We start from the raw sequence: 20,952 nt of genomic DNA, 5'->3' as shown, positions 1-20,952 counted from the left end.
AAATCATGTAAAAATGTAATTTTATCATGTAAAAGTTTAGTTCTGTATTATTTTTACATTGCTGTTTAGCATTACTTAAAGCTTATACAATCTCTTGTCTTTTCACCTAACATTAGTTTCTGGTGTATTTCTGGAAGGTTTTGGCCTTCTCTTGTTTCTGAAGCTTACAGATACATTCTTAAATCAGTCTGGTTCAGTGAAAACAGTTTAATTTTGCTTGAGATTCTTACTCCCCCGTATGAAATGGATAATTCAGCAGTGGAGTTCTGTCATTTTGCTTCTCACAAATAGCACAAGATAAAGAGGTGGGTAAAGACTTTCATTAAAAGTTTAGACACATTGCATGATGTTTCTCTGCAAAAAAAACAGCTGAATCAACTTCAAACTAGGCCTTTGGGTCAGGGGATGTGTGTGAGAGAGTTTGGGTTGACTGAGGCCTCCCAGCAGCAGAGAGGAGCCTCTCTGAGGGCTGCTTTTGGACCTGGGTCTGCCAATTCTACTGATTTCACTTTCTCCATGCATTCTGAGACTCCTGCTCATACAGCTCAGGTATTGCTGGTGTTTGGGACAGCCAGTACTGCAGCTGCAGTATGGCAGGGGAGTGCAAGGCTGCCATGTAGCATGCACAGAATACACCTTCTGGTTCTGAATTTGGGGATATTTACCAAGAGTATATATCTTCCTAAATACTTATGACTCTATTGTGGCAGTCTGTGCCCAGTGAGCATGCCTGCTGCCTCTTTTTGGACATTGTTGTCATCTTCCATGGATGAGCCAACAGAGGATGTGGAAATGGGTTCATGATCAGTTCAGTCTTAAGAAGGGATGAGGTCTTTCAAAATGGTGATCTATTCTGAAAAGATCATGTCTTTTAGTTGGAAGTCTGGGTATCCCTGTTCCTGCCTCTCCATCCTCTGCATCACACGTATATGTGTGTGCATGTATTTAAATTTTGTGTGATTGACTCCCTGCATGTGCCACTGCATTGGTTCCTCTGGAATAAATTTTCATTTGGAAATGGTTGTGGTCCTTTGGAGCACATTCTTGTCAGGCAGGAGATTGTGGCTGCCATGTCGAAGGTGCATCCATGAGGAGCAACAGAGGCCAGATGTGGTGCATTTAACACTTGGATCTAGGAGACCATTAGCTTGCTTAAAATATTATTTGCCACATAGAAGTTGATATAAGGAGAGTCCTTTGTCTAGAGGAGCTGCTTCCTTTCATCCTTGCTCAAAGCTGTGAGAATTGCTTTGACAATTACATTGGTTGAACCAACCCCAGAGCTGGCTTTAATTATCTACAGTTCAAATTTATGAAAATGCTCCAAGGAATTTTTTGAAGCTATTTTTGTGTCAAATTTCTGAAACACCCAGTTACCATTGAAAACATATATTTAAAAAAAAGACAGGAGGAACTTAGTTTGTGTACTAAAAGCATGCTCCAGTATAAAAAAAAATGGAGTTTATTTTGGCAAATACATAAACTAAAATATTCAGTATAGATAATGAAACAGTATACAGTAGGCATGGTTTGTAAAATAGAACCCATATTTTGAGCTTGGCTCATAAGCTGAAGTACTGATGTGGTGACCGAGTTAATTTCCCTGATGCATGTGCTACTATTTTGGGTTGGAGTAACCTTAAAATCCTACAGTCTTCCATACTTCCCTGTTTGCCTCTTCCTTGTTTGAGAATGGGAGAATAAATGCATGAAACGACATTTCAAAGTGGTGAAGGGATTTCTGAAGTGCTTCTGTTCTGAAGGTTTACAACGGGCCTACGTAGGATCCCAGTCTGGACTGAGGGTTCCAATATACCTACTCTTGAAGATCTTTGTTGATTATAAAGTAGTTATTAGGGTCATCCAGCTGAAGAGAGTAGAATAACTTTGATAAATACATGGCAACCAGAGTAATCAATGAAAGCTGGAGGAAAGAAGGGAGAACAAAGAAAAGAGACACGCAGAACTGTTGATCAGAGAATTGACAAGAACAGGAAAAGGTAACAGGAGTTACATTGTGGCTGGTTTGAATTTCATGTCAGTAATTTTCCTTTAAGGGTTGTTTTTCAGGAGTATTGCGTTCTTAGTTCAAGCCGTCTCTAAAAATCGTACAGGCTGGATGTGACCTTGAGAAATAATGAGATATAAAATCGTTGTGACTCCAGTGCAGCCGCAGTGTGGCCCATAAAGGTTCCTTTTTGTCAGCAGCTTCTCGAGTGGTGCAGGTTTGCCCTGGCTCAGCAGCAGGGTGCGGGAGCTGCCGGCGGTGCCGCAGGTAGAGCGGGATGGATCCGGGAGCCCCGCCGGGATCCTGTGTCAGAGGACAAAGGGACGGCGCCGCCCGGCCTGCTCCGCGCCGGCCCCGGGCTCCATTACAAACCAATCGAAGCCGCTGCAGCCGATTGGGGAACTAATTGGTAATTTTAGCTGGACATCTATATGGAGTTATCTGCATGCCTGCAACGGCGCTTTCAGAGCCACTTTTGTTCTGCTCCATCCTGCTTGACAAAATGGCCCTCATAGCTTTAGGGAGAGAGATGTGCATCAGTGAGTATGGGGCCGCTCCAGCTGCTTGTCTTGTTTGTATTCCCTTGTTCATAAAACACGGCTCGGGTTACAGCTGCATGGGTCTGCTCTGATCATTTCTGATAATGTGGAGCTAAACATTCCTTAAAATAGGTTAAGCCATTTATTGCGTTTTTTTTCTTGGGCCAGCTAACTTCAGAATTATAACTCATCACATTATTTTTATTTTTTTTTGGTGAGGAATATGTCAGTGGCTGCCCTGAAAAGTAAATGATTCAGAATTAAATTTTGCTTTCTGTGCTCTCATTGTTAGTAACAGTCAGCACAACTTAGTATGGGCTAACCTAAATGGACATGAATTGGATTAGAAAGCTGAAATTTTATTAGTGGAACTGAAAAAAGAACCGGCTGGAACACTTGTTCATTTTTTGTAGCAGACTTTGCTTAAGAATTATTTTGGTGCTGTAAACCAACTCCTTTGTAAGAAAGATTTCTGTTAGCGTTTTTGGGGCTATTTCAAAACAAAGAGCAACTTTTGTGTCAGCAGGGGGATTCTGTTTGATTTCCTTGGTGTCTGACTTTGTGGTACCTTTGCCTTACAGCAACCAGCATATGGTCTGTATGTGTCATAAAGAGTAGTTAAAAGGATACCTATATCAAAATTGAAGCTGAATTTCAAAGTTAGAGTTAAACAAAATGAATATTAATCCATATCACTTTATGTGAAGAAGCATTTTGCATATGTTAGAGGTCCTTTTTCTGTTAAAAAGACAATTAAAAGTAAAGATATATGGCATGCAATGTTACAGTAATGTGCATTAATTACCTGTACTGTGGGGGAGTGCTTTTACCGGTTTTGGTGTCAAAGGTTTTACTGTTAAAATTTGTAGTTACACACTTAAAAACCAATACCTTCTCATTTGTAATTGTTCCCAAAATTTCTAAGTAATAATTATTTGCTTTGAGCAGAAAATTTATCTTATTACCAGCAGGAATGACATTGGCATAGTAAAGAACTTGTGAAACAGCAGCATTTTGTCATTAGTGTTTTTCCTTATACCATAAAATAATGTTTGTACTTTACATTCTGCATGTGAAGCTCATTTAAGTTTCCCAGAATTCAAACTTCATTCATGGATTTTGATTATTTTCAGCACATTGTCATGACAGAGTACAGGACACATTTTTCTTGTCTCGGATAGAGAAGTTATGAAAGCTGTTCTTTCTGCCTGACATGAGCTAAACTCTCTCCCTTAGGCATTCTCATGCGCTTTGTTGGTGATAATCAGTTTTGCTGAGGAGGTGCCTTAAGTCTGTGTGTGTTTTGTCACGTTCAGTCAATGATTTTTGAGTTTATATGTGAAATACAAAGAATTGCTCTTTTCCCTGCTAGTGGCAGTAGATAACTGTGCTTTGCTCAGGGAATACAACAGAGTTCCCTTATACTGTGTTTTGCTCTGCTTTGTAGTGAAAAACTGACACCATTAACTGAGTAGAGGGAACTTATCTTGAATTTTTCATTCTTTCTGGATGTAATCTGACCATAGGTACTATGCTCATACATTTTTTCCAACTGGGCATCAGTAGACACAGTCTATAATTTCTCAAAGTTAAGGATCTTTTAATCAGAAACAAGTCTCTTCAGCCACTGCCATTTTGTCTGTGACTTTCTTCCTGGTGTAGTGTGAAGTTAATTTATATGTTCTTTTGTAACAGTTAATTTTATTTGTTAGAAACCAGCATGTGGATCCAGATTCAAACTACTTTAAGATTTTACATATTCTGAGTAAATCTCCAGCATGCTCACATAATTTCTAACAGTGTATGTTTAATCCCACCCAGTTCTGATGCTGTTGCCTTTGTGTAGTTTTGTCTGCTTTTACTTCACAAACAGATTAATTGTGATCTTTTTAGTCTTCCACCTACCTGTTAGGTTTTCTAGTTTTTCCTTCTTGGTGATGTATGTCCAGCATATTTTAAAAGGTAACTCTGAGCAAAAAAGGGGCATAAATAGTGAAACAGATGTCCTTATGTGTATTAAGAATTATTTTCTTGCAAATGTTGCCATTTTATCCTTACACATTGATGCTGACCCAGATCTTGAAGAATGTGCACCTTTTTTTTTTTAAGAATAAATGTTTTAGTGATTGTTCACATAAAAACCTTAATTAGCTGGGCCTTCTTGTTTTCAGGGGTTTTCCTGGGTTTATTTTTAATGAGAAAGCTAAATAGTAAATGTCCTTTCTTTTCAGTTCCTTTATTGGGGTGGGGGATTGTTTTTTTAAATAGAAAGATTGATGTGATGGTTGCTTTTCAGGAAGTCCTGATGATGCTTGATAACTATGTAAGGGACTTCAAAGCATTGATTGATTGGATACAGCTACAGGAGAAGCTAGAAAAAGCTGATGCTCAAAGCAGGTAATTGGATTTGTTTGGGTTTTTTTAATCTACAGAGACAGTAAAGTAAACTTCATTTTCTAGCAGAGATTCAGCAAATAGAACCAGTTTTCCTTTTGGAAAAAATGGGTGTGAGGACATTTAATATGCATTGTCACTGTCACTTAGAAGTAGAGGGTATTTTCCTTTTAAATATTCCTTTCCATATTTTCCTTTTAATTTTTTTTTTTTTGGTGCTTTGCTCTATACTGGAATTTGAAGTAAACATTGCAGTCCTGAGAAGAGGCATTATTTTTGATATGGGTCTGGCTAATAGGGTTTGGAGTTGGTGTAGAAACAATTGCTAAGATGAATGATTAAATTCAGCAGGATTTGTTAATACACTGAGCGTTTGTCGGTTCTAGTTTTGCTTTAAGGTGTTGGAGGAAGAGTTGCTGTGAATTGTATTTTTAAACTTTTCTTTCCTGGGTTTGCAGACCTACTTCACTGGCTTGGGAAGTGAAGAAAATGTCTCCAGGACGCCATGTGATCTCGAGTCCATCCACAGACAGGATTAGTGTGACATCAAGTGCTCGAAGAAGTTTAAATTTTGGGTATGAAACCAGCTACGAAGTTTATTTAAGCTAAAATAAAGATTCATTTGAAGCAATGTTAATGAATGCACTATTTCTCTATAGTAATCAAAATATTGTTTTGTTGTTTATTAAATCATATAAACAATTATTTGCATTCCTAGAAGAAAAGCCCATGATCTGTAAAGGAAAATCGTATCAAGGACTTATTTTTCCTAACTTAGTAATATATTTAATTACTGGTCATTAGAAAGACCTGAAGATAAAACACAGTATTTCATGTGATCAGTTTAGTACTCTCTTCACTATACCGAACAAATGTCAACATGTTTGTAACTGGCATTTTAAAATTGCCTGTGTGTGCAATGTGAGTGGTCAGCTGAGTGAGCAAAAGTAAATACAGGTCAGGAAGAGTGAGTGTAAAGTGAGATTATGATGATTCTGATGTGTGGCAAAACTGATACTAGTTCAAATGTAGATCATGTTATATACTCCAATAAAGCATCTTCTACTTGTTGAAATGAAAATGTCTGAAAGCAGTTCAACCAAAATGTGCACAGTTTTAGAGCAGCACTGTCTGATGCTGTCTCAGTTGGGAGAGCATGGATGTGTCCAGTTGAAATCTTTCTCAGCATGTGTGCTGTAGTTCCTTCAGGTTTGCTGGGATCTAGGGAACACTCAGTTTCCTGAGTGGTTACAGTGTCCTCAGCAGAGATATGATACTGGTCTGTTTGGTCAGCACCTCTGAGGACTTAGCTCTCTGAAACTGTGCCCAGCAAATATTTCTACAAAAATACTACAGAGTGTGTTTGGTGTAGGCCCTGTGTAGGTGAATCTGTTGATACCTACAACATCTGAGAGGTGTCTGCTGAAATTCCTGGTGCTGGGGAGAAAATATGCACAAGCACTCAAATTAAACACTTGAATCTGGTGAAAATCAATGCTCTTTTATTTTTATTAGAACATAACAGCTCAGCACAATTAGCCTTTTAGCTGAGCCTTATTTGGCTATAATTACATGCTGCTATTGCTGTTGGAGCTGTTTCATTCACAATCACAGGGACATGATGAGCAGCTGTGTGTGTTAGAGGAGGGAACAGCCAGATGAGTTTTCTATCCTTCACACTTGCAAACTTCTTTCTTCTGTCTTGATCCGCTTGTGTGTCTCAAAGCAAGGCATCCCCAGACAGCTACAATATTTTTTGTGTGAGAGAGAAAACAGGATAGAAAATAAGAGTGAGATGTACTTGGTACTACAGATTTTTTTTGGCAGAATGCTAGGAGTTACTAGGAAAGGAATAGGGGATAGGAGAGAAGGTAGTGGTGTACGTCTGTAGAAGTTAAAGATTCGTACCTGTAGTCATCTCCATATCTTCCCCAAAGCAGTGCAGAAAACATAGAAAAAGTACAGAAATTAGAAACAGGGACAATCAGAGTTATCCAACTTCGGATTGAAGCAAAAAGAAAAGAATTTGGAGAAGAGATAACAAGAAGGGTGTGATAAATAAAATCACTTAGGTGGAAGATGAGTAGGAAAATTCTGTTCATTATTTTCAGTGAAAAAGAATTGGGAGTACTAAATGGTCAGACACCAAGCTTAAAATGACAGGAGTATTTTTCAAGACTTACTGTGTAGAATTTGTCATTATGCATTGCTTTGGTTGCTAAAAACATTAATGCCTTCAGAAATTAATATCCCAAAGGTTAAATTTCATCTTGTTTATTAAAAACAGAGATTTGTTGAGCAAATTGCAACAACTTTTCTGTGTAAACTGCTGCAACCTGGAGAGTTTGCCAAAGGAGAAGTGGTTCTGTTCAGTACTGTTCTGATAGTCTCTAACAGACTCTGATAAAGCTTTCTAACAAACCATTCTTTTGTTACTTGATCAGACACTAAAAAGAGCTGTGACTTTCATTTAGGAACCCTGCAGTGACAATTTCTGCAACACGCCTGGCTCCTTCTGGTGTAAGTTGGGCCGATAAGGTAAAAGCCAACCATGGAAATAAAGCTGCCAATCCTGAGCTGGCAACAGCACAAGCCTGTCTGGTACCTCCGGCACAGAAGTCGCTGCGGAAAAATGGCAAGTTCCCTTCAGTGGCTTAAGTTATTTTCACTAACTCTGTGGTATAAAGTGAATTCAGAATCCGATGACCTGTGATCTAAGCAAAATAAAACCTAGTTTTGCAAAATACAGTGTTTAAATTCAAATATTCATGCAGCCTTATATTGCAATAGTTAAGCTTGAGACAAAAGTGTGTTATCATGTGTAGGTAACATTCTACTGTATTTTCAGTACCTAGAATTTGATCTGTTAAAATACCAGTTTATAACATCCCAAGAAACAAACGATCTTTGGTCACAAACTGCCAGTCCAACCGACTGCAAGTTGGGATGGCTTAACAATATAGACAGGAATCTGGGAAGAGCTGAAGATTGTTTTATATGTCCTGGGAGAACATGCTATTAGGACTGTGCTGAAGTAACAATTGATGTTTTTTCCTTGGAAGACAAGAGTTACCACATTTAGTTACGAATTGTTTCTCTGAAAATGCTGTTGGGGAATGCTTGATTCAGGATCTTCTGTTCTAGAAGAGATTGGTTTAGTTGCAGACATAAGAAACTACCATTTGGTTTATAAAATTAGTTTCTTTGCACTGAATCCCTGAGATTGTCTTCAGAAATGCCTTTTTTTTCATTTATTTTCTTCATGTGTGGTCTCGGACATCTTTCTGCAAAATCATCAGGCAGGATGTAGAAATGGATTTTCTGAAAGAAAAAAGTGGTAGCTTTTGTTTTGTTTTTGTTTTGTGATATATGTATTTTGAACTAAAAAAAAGTTGCAGGAAGTGCATGTATCAATTTAAGATAGTTGTATGTTCAACCTAGGAGTAGTAGAAGCCCTGTATGGTTACTTGCAGGCTTGTAGCACATCATGGAAGTAAAATCCCTTGTCCAGGGGTCTCACAGTGTAACATGAATGAGCTCGGGAGCGGATTCCTCTGCTTGGAGCAGAATCATCAAAGCCATACTCCAAGGATGGTAGTTGGAAGGGGGATCCATGGCTGCTGCTTGCATGAGGGATTAGCTTGCTGTGAGCAAGCTTAGAGAGCAGTTGCTGTTTGACTGAGTTTTCAGCACTGTTGTTGATGTGTAATTCCACGTTTGAGATACCTCAGTAGTTGAAGTTACTTGTAACAAAAGCATTTTCTGGTGATTATCGCTCATGTTAGAGTGACAGGCTCCAAGCAGTTGCTAAAATACCTTTATTAAGTGTGGATATGGAGAATGTAATTAGCTACACAGGGAATAAAAGTGATTTGTATTTCAATATGGACAACCTATTTAAGAGGCAGAGAGGGAGACAGAAGAATTTATCCTTATGTTACTTTCAGAGGCCTTTAGAGGGATGAAGAATCAGTGTTGTGCTGTGTTTTATTGAATGTTACTTGCAGCTGATGAGCTCCAAAGAGAGAAGCCCCTTGTGTCCTGTAGTACTGGCCTACAAGTATTCAGTAATCTTCAAATCAAATGTACAATGCAGTCCAGACATTTTAAGAAATAACAGTCATTCCTCTAGACTTTTATTCTTAGGAATCTCTAATTGCTTACATTGAGCATTGGAGAATTTCAGTGATTTTCTCATGGCTGAATTATTATGTTTTTAACAAATTAAATTCTCTGCAGGAGCATATTGTCCTTTGTATGGGAGGTGGAATCACTTTGGTAAGATCCAGTTATCCTCAATGATGAAAGCCCAAGAAAATCTGTGAAATTTATGTGAAGGGACCCACAGAGGCTCTTCACATGCATTATTGAAGCAGCTCTGTGGTTCATGTGTCATCTGCTCTGCCCCTTGCCCAGCTAATGCACTCCCAGCTGTTTGGTGCATGTGGACCTTGGGGGAAGGATTCCCCCTGCCTCCTGTAATGTTCCCTTGCCCACCCAAAGCCCAGCTGGGGCTTACAGCCACAGGATTTCCCCAGACACTTTTTCTCCAGTGATTTCCAACAGCATTATTAGGTCTTACAATGGCTTTGTAATGTGGATGAGTAGCATGATACTGTATCTGTTTCATGGTTGATGCAATTTCCAAATTTAACTAAGTAAGCCCTTAGGGAGAAAGAAAATGCATTATTTTCCCATATAGTTCTTTAATCTTTCCTTTTCTGAATGCATAATTAAATGAGGTTAAATCATCTTATTTCATTTCCCTCATTAAAATTACTGTTACCCTCAATATTTTAATGAATTTAAAAAGATTGTCTTTCATGCTTGAGTGTTTTTTATGGTATGAAATGCAGTCTGTTCTTACTGTCTGAGCAGTTTCTGGTCATGAATTCCCTGGTGTCTGTGGTGAAAAGTGAGATGGGTTATAAGTTTAGAGCGTCTATTAGAAATGGAAGTAGGTGCTTACAATTAAAAAAATTATTACAGAGTTTAGTACAAATAGCAATTTAGAACATGTGAGCTTCCCAGAAATACTCATTTTTTTTCTGTTGCCATACTTGAAATCTGGTTGGTTATTATTATTATTATCATTATCATTTTTCTTGTATGAATTGCTCATGTTCATAGCTGTGAATAGATGTTCTCTGTAGTGTAGCTAAGACTGGAGAACCTTGCAGGACATTGAGCCCTCTCAGGCAGCTGTCCTGGTTTGGGCTCAGATGGGGCTGAAGTTTATGTATGTGGGGATTTGGGCAGGATGTTATTGGCAAGTAAATTTTTTAAGAGGGCTGTGCATCTCCTGAGATGAGAACCCCCAGGAGTTTGCACACAGATGCCTGGATTTTTGTTCGTGGTGTTTCCAGTGAGGTCCTTGGCCAGTTCTTCCAGGTGGAGCAACTTCCCAAGAGCCTGGTGGCTGGGAGGGCCCAGAGATAACAGATGGCTTCTCATATCCATGTAACACAAGAGCAGGCAGGGACAGCCAAGTTCACATGAAACTAGAGAATGATCAGGGTAGGTAAATGAATTATTCATTTACAAAGTTCTGGGAGTAATCAAACCCAGTGTGTGATAGGTAGCCTGTGGAGATGCCTACTGGGCTATAAGAATTCCAGACATGGGGAAAAATATCGAAGAAGATTGGTGCCTTACTGAGTATTAACTTTGTCTCTCATTAGATGTGATCTAATGTCAGTAAACATATTAGCTTTGCAAACTCTTAGTTAAAAACAGTGCCTGGAAGTGACTGAATATTAACTGTGTGGTGAATCAAAATGAGCAGAATCTTTTGGTGCACTGGTGGCATCACACCATTAAACTGACTCCAGGTATGTCAGGAGTCCAAATACATACATGCATTAAAAACTGTTTTGTGTTTAAAGAAGTCATCAAACCATATTCTTTCAAATGCAAGTACTTCTGGGCTATTAAAATGCTTGGCTGAGTCTTGGGTGATAAATATGAATCTGACAATGAAGAAATGAAAATTAAAAATTGAACATGTATGGCTTTTATGGAAAGATTCATTCTTACTTTAGTAAGTGTGATTATGGTTTTTCTATGCTCTGAATAATTTTATTCTGATTAATTCTGTCATTGTAGACTACTAAGAAATATGCCACAAATAAAGAACAACTAGGCAAGACAGACAAGAATATTCTTTTTTGGTAGAATAAACTAGTAGATATTGGTACAATATATTAATACAATTATTAAGATACATTTATATGATTCATTTATCTTTTTATCTAGATGTTAGTAAAATAATGTTTAGGTAGTAGATGCTACAAAAGGGTATCTTCTGATCCTTTTAATGTAGAAAAGATGCTTTTATGTAATTTCAATTTTCAAAACAAATAGAAGTGAAGTGTTTCAAGAATCTTGTTTTGCAAATGACAAGCAAAAGGAATTTCAACCCAAAAGTTGCTGCAGTAAAGCAATGGTGGTTTTTTGGTTGATTTTAGTAGTTCTTTTCTGTTGTCTGTTACTTGTCAGGGAAATTTCTTGGCCAGATTTTGTCCTAAGCCAGATACAGCAGAGTCTTTATGGTCCCATCAGTTTCTAAGGTTGGTGGGGTCCCTAAGGGGCCTGAGCAGGTCAGAGTGTGCAGAGGGGCACAGGTTGCGGAGCCAGGTGCTGCACAGGTTGTGAGCTGTCTGCAGTAAATCTGGTTGTGATTCCTGGAGAATTAAACCCTGTTCCCTGGAGAATTGCCCTGAGAGGGCAATATGTTCCCATCACTAGGTCCTGTAGGTAATGTTATTTTTAGTATATGAAGACGAAGAAGTGAAAAGAAGGCCAAAGTTGCCTACAGGGGTCAAACGGGAGGTCTGTGGCAAAGGAAAATGTAATTGGTATGTTTTTGACTGCCATTTCCATTTTTGGTCATTGGGACACCCTGAAATGAGTGCAAATTCACATGAGGGGAATGAACACAGAAAGGCTTTTTGCAGACTCTGGTACCAGCAGTGAAGAGATCAGCCATATTCATTCACACAGTTTGGGAATTTTGTTTACTTTGAAATACACGGCAATTTTTCTAGAGCAAAACAGTCTCAGTAGTAAAATACCAGATTATTTTTTTTGCATTTGTCATTACCATTATTGTTTGTGAACAGTTATATAGTTACATAAAAACAGCTGTTTTTTGAGCTGCTCAGCGAAGATAAATTCCAGTACAGTCCTGTCAAATTCCCTGGTAACTCAGGAGTTACACCAGCTGTTGGGCCAGGCTGCTGTTTCATCATTTTCAGATGTTAAAAGAATCTAACAGTTAAATGAGCAGTGTTTGTAAAATGCTGGATGCCAAGGGCAGCAAAGGATGGAAGTGCCGTTAGTTCTGGTTTTGGCTCATTTCCAGTTCACTGGTTACTGCTACTGTTGGACATCAGTTCAAGTCCACCTAAAGGCTGTTTAGTCCACTTCATATGTTAAACCTTAATGTTTGAGCTCCAGTTCTGGTATTTAGGTCTGAGCTACATGACCATCTTTGTCAGTAGAAAGTTCAGAAACACCCAGTGAATCAATTTTTTATACAAGTTGTATTCTAGATTATTACCCTCCATAAAACAGGCAATTTAGTGTTGGGTTTTTTGCATCTCTACTTCTCCAGGTAAAAGCCATCTCCTATACCCTTCTCTTCCTTTCATTGAACAATCTTAAAAGCAGCTTTTGCCAGAAGTATGTTGGACGATATATACATAGTTCTTGAGTTTTTTGCAAGAATTTTTGTTCAACAAATAGGCCTGAGCTTACCTTTCACACTTGTGATTTGTACTGTCAGGCTTCGAAGAATCACTTACAAGTTGGTTCAAGATACATGGGAAATTACGTGCTGCTATTACTTGCTGGCCACAAAAATGTTTCATATGGAGAAGGGGTTCACCTTGAAATCTAGAAATCTGATCAAACCCATGACCTGATGCTTCAGGCAGACAAATATAACTTTAAATGGTTTTCAAGGATGTACCAATATCAGATATCAGAAATGCTGATCAGAAAGTTATATGTAACAGCTATATAGAAATCAAAGTAAACTGCAGAAAACTGCTTTTCTATTTTCAGTTTGCAGTCCCACTGTAGCAATATTTTGCTATTTCCTGGAATCCAGGAAAAGCAGTTTTCTGCAATCTGACACCAATTGTGTATTTTTGTTCTCAGAGTGAAACAAATAGAAAAAGAAGTAAAGAAAGGACTGTCAGAATAGAAAGGATAGTAAGCCACATTTCTGCTTACCATGCTAAGTTGTGCAATTATGTCTGTACTTGCACTTTCACAAAAGGCCTATAATGTTACTGTCGCTGCAAAGAACAAGTGTGGTTGCTTTGTTGTGCTTTACCATCTCATGAAATAGCAAGGAAAAAGGATAGCAAGTGTAAGCACATGTTGCCATTTCCCACGCCTTTTTGTGTCTGAGTAGTTTCACACTGCAGTAACAGAATGTGTCCCCTGAAGGGAGTTGTCCAGTGTCTATAATACCAATAGCAGTCCTTGAAGTAAAAAGCTTTGCTGAAGAATGTGTCATTGATTTTTTTGGTATTGATTTTTAAAGAGAACATTTTTCTCCCACAACTTCTGTAACACTGTAATAAAATAGTTGTTTCTAATGCTTCTATTTCTAAGTGTTCCTGTCTGAGAATGGGGGTGTTTTTTTCATGTAGATCGAAAGGATGCAGAGGGCTGGGAAACAGTTCAGCGTGGAAGGCCCGTTCGATCTCGATCCACAGCTTTGGCAACAAAAGCTCCTGTAGCTGCAGAATCACTGAAGTCCAGAGGTGACAGTGACAAAGAAAATACAATTTCACCACCAGCAGAAAACAAGCATGGGAGTTCAGCCATTGGCCATGCTGCATCTGAAAGCACAGAGCTGGCACAGAAGGATCCTTTACATCACTCCGAGGGTCCCCTTATTGAGAGGACTCAGGTCAGTGCATCATTTTGAACCGTTGTCTAACCTGAAATCTTTCAACTTGTATTTCAGAGCATTTCTAGAGGAGGTGTTGGCTAGAGCTTTTATGAACTAACCAGATTGGAAAAGGCTTTTAAAATAAGGGTTATTTCAGTTACATTTATGGAAATGCAATAAGATGTCATCACAAATAGGCTAATTAAAATCAGGATGCTGTGGACAGCATTTCCATGTTTTCCAAAAAATCAGCATTCAGCACATCGCATACATAGATTCCAGGTAGAAAAATCCAACTTTTGCAAGGTAATGAGCACCTGAAATAAGTGAAGTTATTTGCTTCACTCACTGTTGTTGCTAGGTATTTCCTTAAATTTTACTCTGACTTTAAAAATCAGTATGTTCCATTTTGTTGTTTTTGCAAATGTCTCTTGTTAGTTCACAGCCTCAGAAGCCAATGGGAGCACTGGTGCAGCATTGCAAGGGGATTCCTTAGAACCAGCTCCTGAGATGCCTCCAGCCCTCACCAGTACTGACTGCAGTTCAAAAGCTTTGCAGATGAATGAAGCTTCCCCCCAGAGCACTGACACTACAGACTGGCATCAAACAGAAAAAGCTAAATCTGAAACTGAAATGGATCCCTCAGATATTTCAAATGTGAGTGCTGCCAGATTGGTAAGAAATCTCATGAGATTTGTGAGTGAATAATAAATCTAAGCCTTAATTTTCTTGGTTTGTGTTGTACAGTGTTTACTGTTAGCCTTATGTAAAAACTGTAGAAAAATCTATGGGGTACTTACTGTAGGAAAAATAAATTGTTGCACAGATACTTTTCATTATAGAATTTAATTCCAGTCGAGTTTTGGAACTTAAACTAGAAAGAGAATCATGTTACTTGAAACAAAGAGATCTGTGCTCTCATTACTTCTTTTAATAATGATTGTGCTAATTTTTCATTTCCTTCCACTAGCAGTCATTTTAAGTTAGACTCTCATTAAAGTCTTCCTTCAGTTTTGCTCATCATTCAAACTGGAAAACATGGGATATCAAAATTCTGTTAAAAACAAAGTCAGACCTCTGCCTTTTAAGACTCACTGAGCTGCTCTGCTGGGTCTTCCTTTACAACAAGAAATTTAGAGGAATGGCGTTCTTAAAGCAAAGAACACTAAGTCAGTTTTCTTTTTTTATCTGGCTTCACAAAAAGAGTGTCCTTTCCTGTCTGGAGAATTCTGCAGATCTCAGGGTGTGTCTGCTTCACTGGGATTCTCTGAGTGGAGTTGCATTAATGTTACATAAAATCCAGGTTATATATTCAGGTGCTTTGTTTTGTTTTGGGTTTTTAGGGATTTGTGTTTATGTTGGTTTTGTTTGTGGTTTGGTTTTGTTTTTCAGAAACTAGATTAAAGTTCTGATTTGCAGAAGTTTTCTTGTAAATCACTTTAACTTTTGCCAACTGGAGTCCTGCTAGATAATTTTCAAGTCACATACCTGTTTGCTTTTAGAGCAGATTTCAAGTATCTCATCCACTAATGTTGTTTGAGATGCTCAGTTATTAACAGTTCAGGATGCTGCCAGCTTGGTGGGATCTATGTCTCTTGGAAACATTTTACTGCTCCAGATCAGACTGCTTTAAACACCAGTTTGTATATTGTGGCACATTGTTTGGTACTGGAGTGGAAGTGGAGTGGTTAATGCTGGACGCTAGAGAAGGAAAAGACAATCAGCATATCCAGGCTCACATTTTTGCCCCACTCTCTTGTCATTCATGTTGGAAAACAAGTACAGCCTGAGATTCCATTGTATTAACTATGGTAAAGTTTCCAGATACAGTTCATGCAGATAATTTCCATCTTTAAATAATACTTTGGAGCATGGTTCTTTCTGTAGAGGTCACAGCATGGCATGCACTTGTGTCTCAGAGTATGCCTTGAGAGTAGGTATTTAAAACAGTAATTGCAGGAGAACTGTCTTTATGCTTTTAATGACAGTGTTTGTAGAATATGTTTTTGAATTATGTGAATAATTCATTTCATAAGTGTTTCATGTAGTTATTAAACGAATTAATAGTGGCTAACACTTTTAGTGGGGTTTATATTTGCAGCTACCTTCACAAAATATATCAGTAAAAAAAGTGTAAGTAAAGTGAAGTTGAACAAAATACCATATAATTCATGTTAGCCATGTGGAATACTTGTTTTTGTGCTTGCTACTGATTTTGGTTTTTCTGGTGTCATGTTTCCTCCAGTCCATGGCAGAAGTCCTTGCTAAGAAAGAAGAGTTAGCAGATCGGCTGGAGAAGGCTAATGAAGAAGCCATTGCCAGTGCTATTGCAGAGGAGGAGCAGTTAACCAGAGAGATTGAGGCAGAGGAAAACAATGACATTAACATTGAGACTGACAATGACAGTGACTTCTCTGTGAGTGTCCAGTTCATTTCACGGTACCCAGATCCAGGCTTTGTTTTCAGTGGAGAATGAATATAGAATTTGTTAAGTGTTTGTTTTGGTGTTGATGTAACCTTTTTGGTGTGTGAAATGGTGCCATGTATTAATTATCCCATACTGAGGGATATTTAGTCTTCCTAAACTCAGCAGCACAGTGCTGCTGGGTGGTACAGAGTCCCCTGAGCTTGCAGTCAATGTCCTGATGCCTATTTCTGGGTGCAAAGCAGGGGGAGCTGGGACTTGTTACATTCATTGCTATCATGGAGGGCAGGTGAAGAAAAAGTGTTCATTTTTACAGTCAGAGCAGGAACAGCATCTGCCTTTGTGGTGGCCAGTTCTGTTTGGAAGCATTGTTGAATATAGGTGTTGATGAATTGGCACTGTTTAATGTGTGTATGCACCTGCGAGTTAAGGTTTATGTTTTTACTGTATCGTTTATATTGAATTTCAGGCTAATATCGGCAATGGAAGCATATCCTTCTGTGGTTTGTCTATGGACTGGAATGATGTTCTGGCAGATTATGAGGGTAAATTTTTATATATTACTGTGCTTACATGGAAATAACAGCAAAAATTTAGAAAAATGCCCGTTTTATTCATGGCCAGTTAAGGTTTCAGAAGTTTACCCAACACGTTCCAAGTTGTTATTTTCTCTGTTTCCTGAGGAAAGATGGACTTTGTGTTCAAACTGTCTCTGTGTCTCTTTCTTCTTCAGTTCTCTTTTTGCATCTCTCTATTAGAATTTTATGGTTTTTAATCCAGATTTATATTAACATCTGAATAAAAGTGTAATAAAATCATTAAGCATTAAAAAAGGACGGATATTAAGGATGCTTCAGTATGTATTTGCACCTAGGCCAAAGGAAACCCATCTGAGAGAGAACTAGAGAAATTAATCCTTATTATTGGCATTTCTTGTAGAAAAGTGTGTTTAATTATTCCCACCTTTTTTTTTTATCCATATAGCTCGTGAGTCATGGCGCCAGAGCAACTCCTGGGGTGACAGAGTGGAGGAAGAGCCCGCGCGTCCCCCTGGCCATGGGATCCACATGCACGAGAAACTCTCGTCACCCTCTCGCAAAAGGTGTTGCAGTTATTACCTGCCTGGGTCAGCCAGGGAAAACAAGCAGCCAAACTCATGGCTGCTGGAAACTTCATAAATCTAATCTGTTTAAGCCTCTGGGTGGAAGGTGCTACAGAAGTCTCTCTCTATTTTTTCATGTGTAGGCTCGTGCTACATTGTCCACCAAATACAGAAGTCTAGAAGAACAATATAAACATTTACAGGAAATAATTGCCCTCCAGTGGCCTATTTGTTTTCTCGTAGTGAAATGGCAAAGAAATGCTTGCTATACTGTCAGTTAATATTGTCTGACTTGATTTTGTTTTACTTTGGTTTTTATTTAAAGAACAATAGCAGAATCCAAAAAGAAGCATGAGGAGAAACAAATGAAAGCTCAACAGCTGAGAGAAAAGTTACGTGAAGAAAAGACACTGAAGCTTCAGAAATTAATGGAGAGGGTAAGCTTTCTGTGATAAAAAGGGCTGCTCTGCTGCCTGTCAGGAAAGACCTTTTTTCCACATTGTAGACATGTAAGAGATTCAAACTAGTGGTGAAACGAAGATGTCAATCTGAGTATGAGTTTACATAGTTTTCACAGCTGTCTTGTGCATCACAGCAGTTAAAGAAAGCATTATTTCAAATCATGAACTTTTTGGCTGTTTTATAGGAGATAATCTCAGATTCAGGGAAGGTATGACAAGAGTAAAAATGCATTGCACGTATCTAACAGAAATGGTAAACTCACTAAACTGAAGCAGTGTACTTCGAGTTAAACTTAAGGCAGGCTTTCTGTAGGGCATGAAAATACTTTGTTGCCGTGAAGAAAGCTTCAAGGATTAGAAAATCCTGAGGAAAATTCAGGCCTTGTCAGATTCTGTGTTACTAATGAATTGATTCTTTGTGTGTAGGAGAAAGATGTGAGGAAATGGAAAGAAGAATTGCTAGATCAAAGGCGCAGGATGATGGAGGAGAAGTTACTCCATGCGGAATTCAAACGTGAAGTGCAGCTACAAGCAATAGTGAAAAAAGCACAAGAGGAAGAAGCCAAGGTAAGTGATTTTGTTTTCAAAGGAACTATTTAGTAGCTATGCTTTTCTATATGTTGTACCTCAGAGTGCTCCAAAGTCGTTTGTGAAGGACAGCGCAGGTTACAAGCCATGAAGCAGATAAATGCTGATGTTTGAATGGTGCACTTTTTTCTAATATGACTTAAAATTAATTAGCTGGTATTAGACATCATGGTGAGTTGAAATAAGCTGATTGTTATCTTGCTGCTTTTGTTCCTCAGAGTGTGGTAGCATTTTTGGTGATACCTAGTCCTCCTGGAAGGACTAAAAGATCTGACAATCAATTCTGTGCTTTTCCAGCTCCATGGGGGAGCTCATTTTTCTTCTCCTTTGTTAAAACGCTGCTCCAGATCCAGCATTCTTTGTCTTTAAATGGTAGTTGTGTTGCTGTGTTTTGTACCACTGTTGTTGAGCAGTTGGGAATAGACAGAGACCTGCAGTTAGCATGTGGCAGTTATTCTAAATTAAGTATGTTTAGTGCTCTTCTGACTCAGTACATAGTTCCATAAGGCAATCACTAGATGGATGCTTTTTGGTTTGCTTCATTCATACTACTTTGATAAAATTTTTAATGGTTTAACCCCAGCCAGCAGCTAAGCACCACACAACCACACACTTACTCTGCCTCCTGTCCCATGGGATGGGGGGAGAGAATCAGAAGTGTAAAGGTAAGAAATCTCATGGGTTGATACAGAAACAGTTTAATAACTGGGTGAGGAAAAATCAGTTCTAAGAAAAAGGAAAATAACAAAGAGAGATAAATTATAAAGAAAGACAAGTAATGCAAAAGGAAACAATTGCCAGTCCCTCAGCAGTGGCCCTACACCAACCTCCCCCCAGTTTTGTTGCTGCACGTGATGTCCTGTGGTCTCAGATATCCCTTTGGTCCCTTGGCCTTGATGCTGTGCAAACCCTGCTCAACAGCAACTAAAACATCCCTGTGTTGTCAGCATTGTTTCCATCACAGATCTGAAACATAGTCCCATCCTAGCTACTACAAAGAGAATTAACTGTATCCCAGCCAAAACCAGCAGAAAATAAATTTAGTTTTTTATTTTAAAGATTGTTTTTCCCAAGCAAAGATACATACATCTACTTGAAACTGTTTCATTATATGAGCATGTGTGCCAGCTGTGATTGATGCAGCTGTTCATTTGTGTTTCAAGATAAGCTCAACAAAACTGATTGCACTTTTTTACTTAGTTGCTGTTTCTCTCTTGGATTAAAAGGATTTCTAGACTACGTAATTGAGTCTGCTGTACATTGATTACTGTTCCATTACACCAGTGTGACTTCTGTAATTATATTAACTAAATCACACTTGCCGTAGTTCCCTAGATAAGCAGATGTTTCAAATATCATGTGTGTTTAAGTGTGTGGGGTCTGCTGCCTTGTGAGGTTCTTGTGTTCTGGAAATCAAGGTTAATTGGGCCAGAAGGCTTTAGAGAAACAGCTGATGAGTAGGATAGCTGCACACCATGGTAACTGTTGCTGCCCAGTTGGTTATCTAAATTCCCAGTGCTTGCTTGTTTACTGACCTGTAAAATCCACTCTGTAAATGGATTCTAGTCAGTAAACAAAGTTACAAACATGATCCTACCACCCTTTTCCATGATCTGTTTTTGTCTGTCTGTATGTGTTCTCTACCTGTTTTATTTAGTGTACACATTAAAGTTCTTTTAAGCTAACATTTTATAATTTTTTTTGTTCTTATGTATTACACTGTCCTGTAGTTGAAAAAAATAATACATGTTCATGAAACAGCCTGTATGGATAAGAAATATTAGACCACAAGCCTGCTTGGTTTTTCTTACTCATACTATTTATAATTTCACTTTTTTGATCTGTAAGTACACATATATTTAAAGCTAGCTCAAAAGCCCTGTTGGATTCTGCCAGCACTTGTGTATTTTCCTGATTCACCCATCTGGGTTTTAACATTACACACTTTGTGACTGAGAGAATGGACTAATGAGGTCTCAATGCTAATATAATAGAGAGAATTTTTCTGTATTTTACCCAAAGTTTCTTGTTTCTCTGATACAATTCAAATTTTCTTTTTATATTCCGTGGGCTGTCTTGTTTAAAACAAAAAAAACAATAAAAAGTCATTACAAAACCTGAAGACTTATTCCCAAGTTGGTGGTTTTCCAACCCATTCTGGAGAAATGTCCCACAAGTTTAATTATCAAGTGGATAATTAACAAATTAAATTCCTGAAGATGAAACCTATTTTGACTTCTTGGGTCTTTTCTTATGCTTTGTGATTGTTTTCAGGTCAATGAAATTGCTTTTATAAACACTTTGGAAGCTCAGAACAAGCGCCACGATGTGCTGAACAAACTAAAGGAATATGAGCAGCGCTTGAATGAACTGCAAGAGGAGCGTCAGCGAAGGCAGGAGGAGAAACAAGCACGGGACGAGGCAGTTCAGGTATGATTCAGGGTGCAGGGGCACAACAAAATACAGGCTTGTGTTTCATTTTGGCTCTGCAGACTTTAAAGTACAGTTTCTCTTAATCCCTGTGTAT

General features: G+C 38.4%; 1 protein-coding gene across 3 annotated transcripts in view; it reads left to right on the top strand.

Annotated features, from left to right (window-relative positions):
• Positions 1-20,952, top strand: part of SCAPER (S-phase cyclin A associated protein in the ER) — a 133,820-nt gene that overhangs the window by 17,545 nt on the left and 95,323 nt on the right. For all 3 annotated transcript variants that reach the window (XM_014251020.2, XM_088063278.1, XM_088063279.1), the window contains exons 6-16: positions 4,844-4,944; positions 5,400-5,516; positions 7,416-7,576; positions 13,605-13,867; positions 14,288-14,506; positions 16,095-16,265; positions 16,744-16,819; positions 17,259-17,376; positions 17,702-17,813; positions 18,264-18,404; positions 20,700-20,855. In XM_014251020.2, coding sequence (XP_014106495.2) covers positions 4,844-4,944; positions 5,400-5,516; positions 7,416-7,576; positions 13,605-13,867; positions 14,288-14,506; positions 16,095-16,265; positions 16,744-16,819; positions 17,259-17,376; positions 17,702-17,813; positions 18,264-18,404; positions 20,700-20,855 — 1,635 coding nt within the window. The remainder of the gene's footprint in view (positions 1-4,843; positions 4,945-5,399; positions 5,517-7,415; positions 7,577-13,604; positions 13,868-14,287; positions 14,507-16,094; positions 16,266-16,743; positions 16,820-17,258; positions 17,377-17,701; positions 17,814-18,263; positions 18,405-20,699; positions 20,856-20,952) is intronic.

The sequence above is a fragment of the Pseudopodoces humilis genome, chromosome 16 (genome assembly GCF_049639895.1).
Source record: "Pseudopodoces humilis isolate 2021_Gansu_Grassland_sample_001 chromosome 16, ASM4963989v1, whole genome shotgun sequence".
NCBI classification, from domain to species: Eukaryota; Metazoa; Chordata; class Aves; order Passeriformes; family Paridae; genus Pseudopodoces; species Pseudopodoces humilis.
Note: the sequence above shows the minus strand (reverse complement) of the source record. Positions and strands in the feature narration are given on the sequence as shown.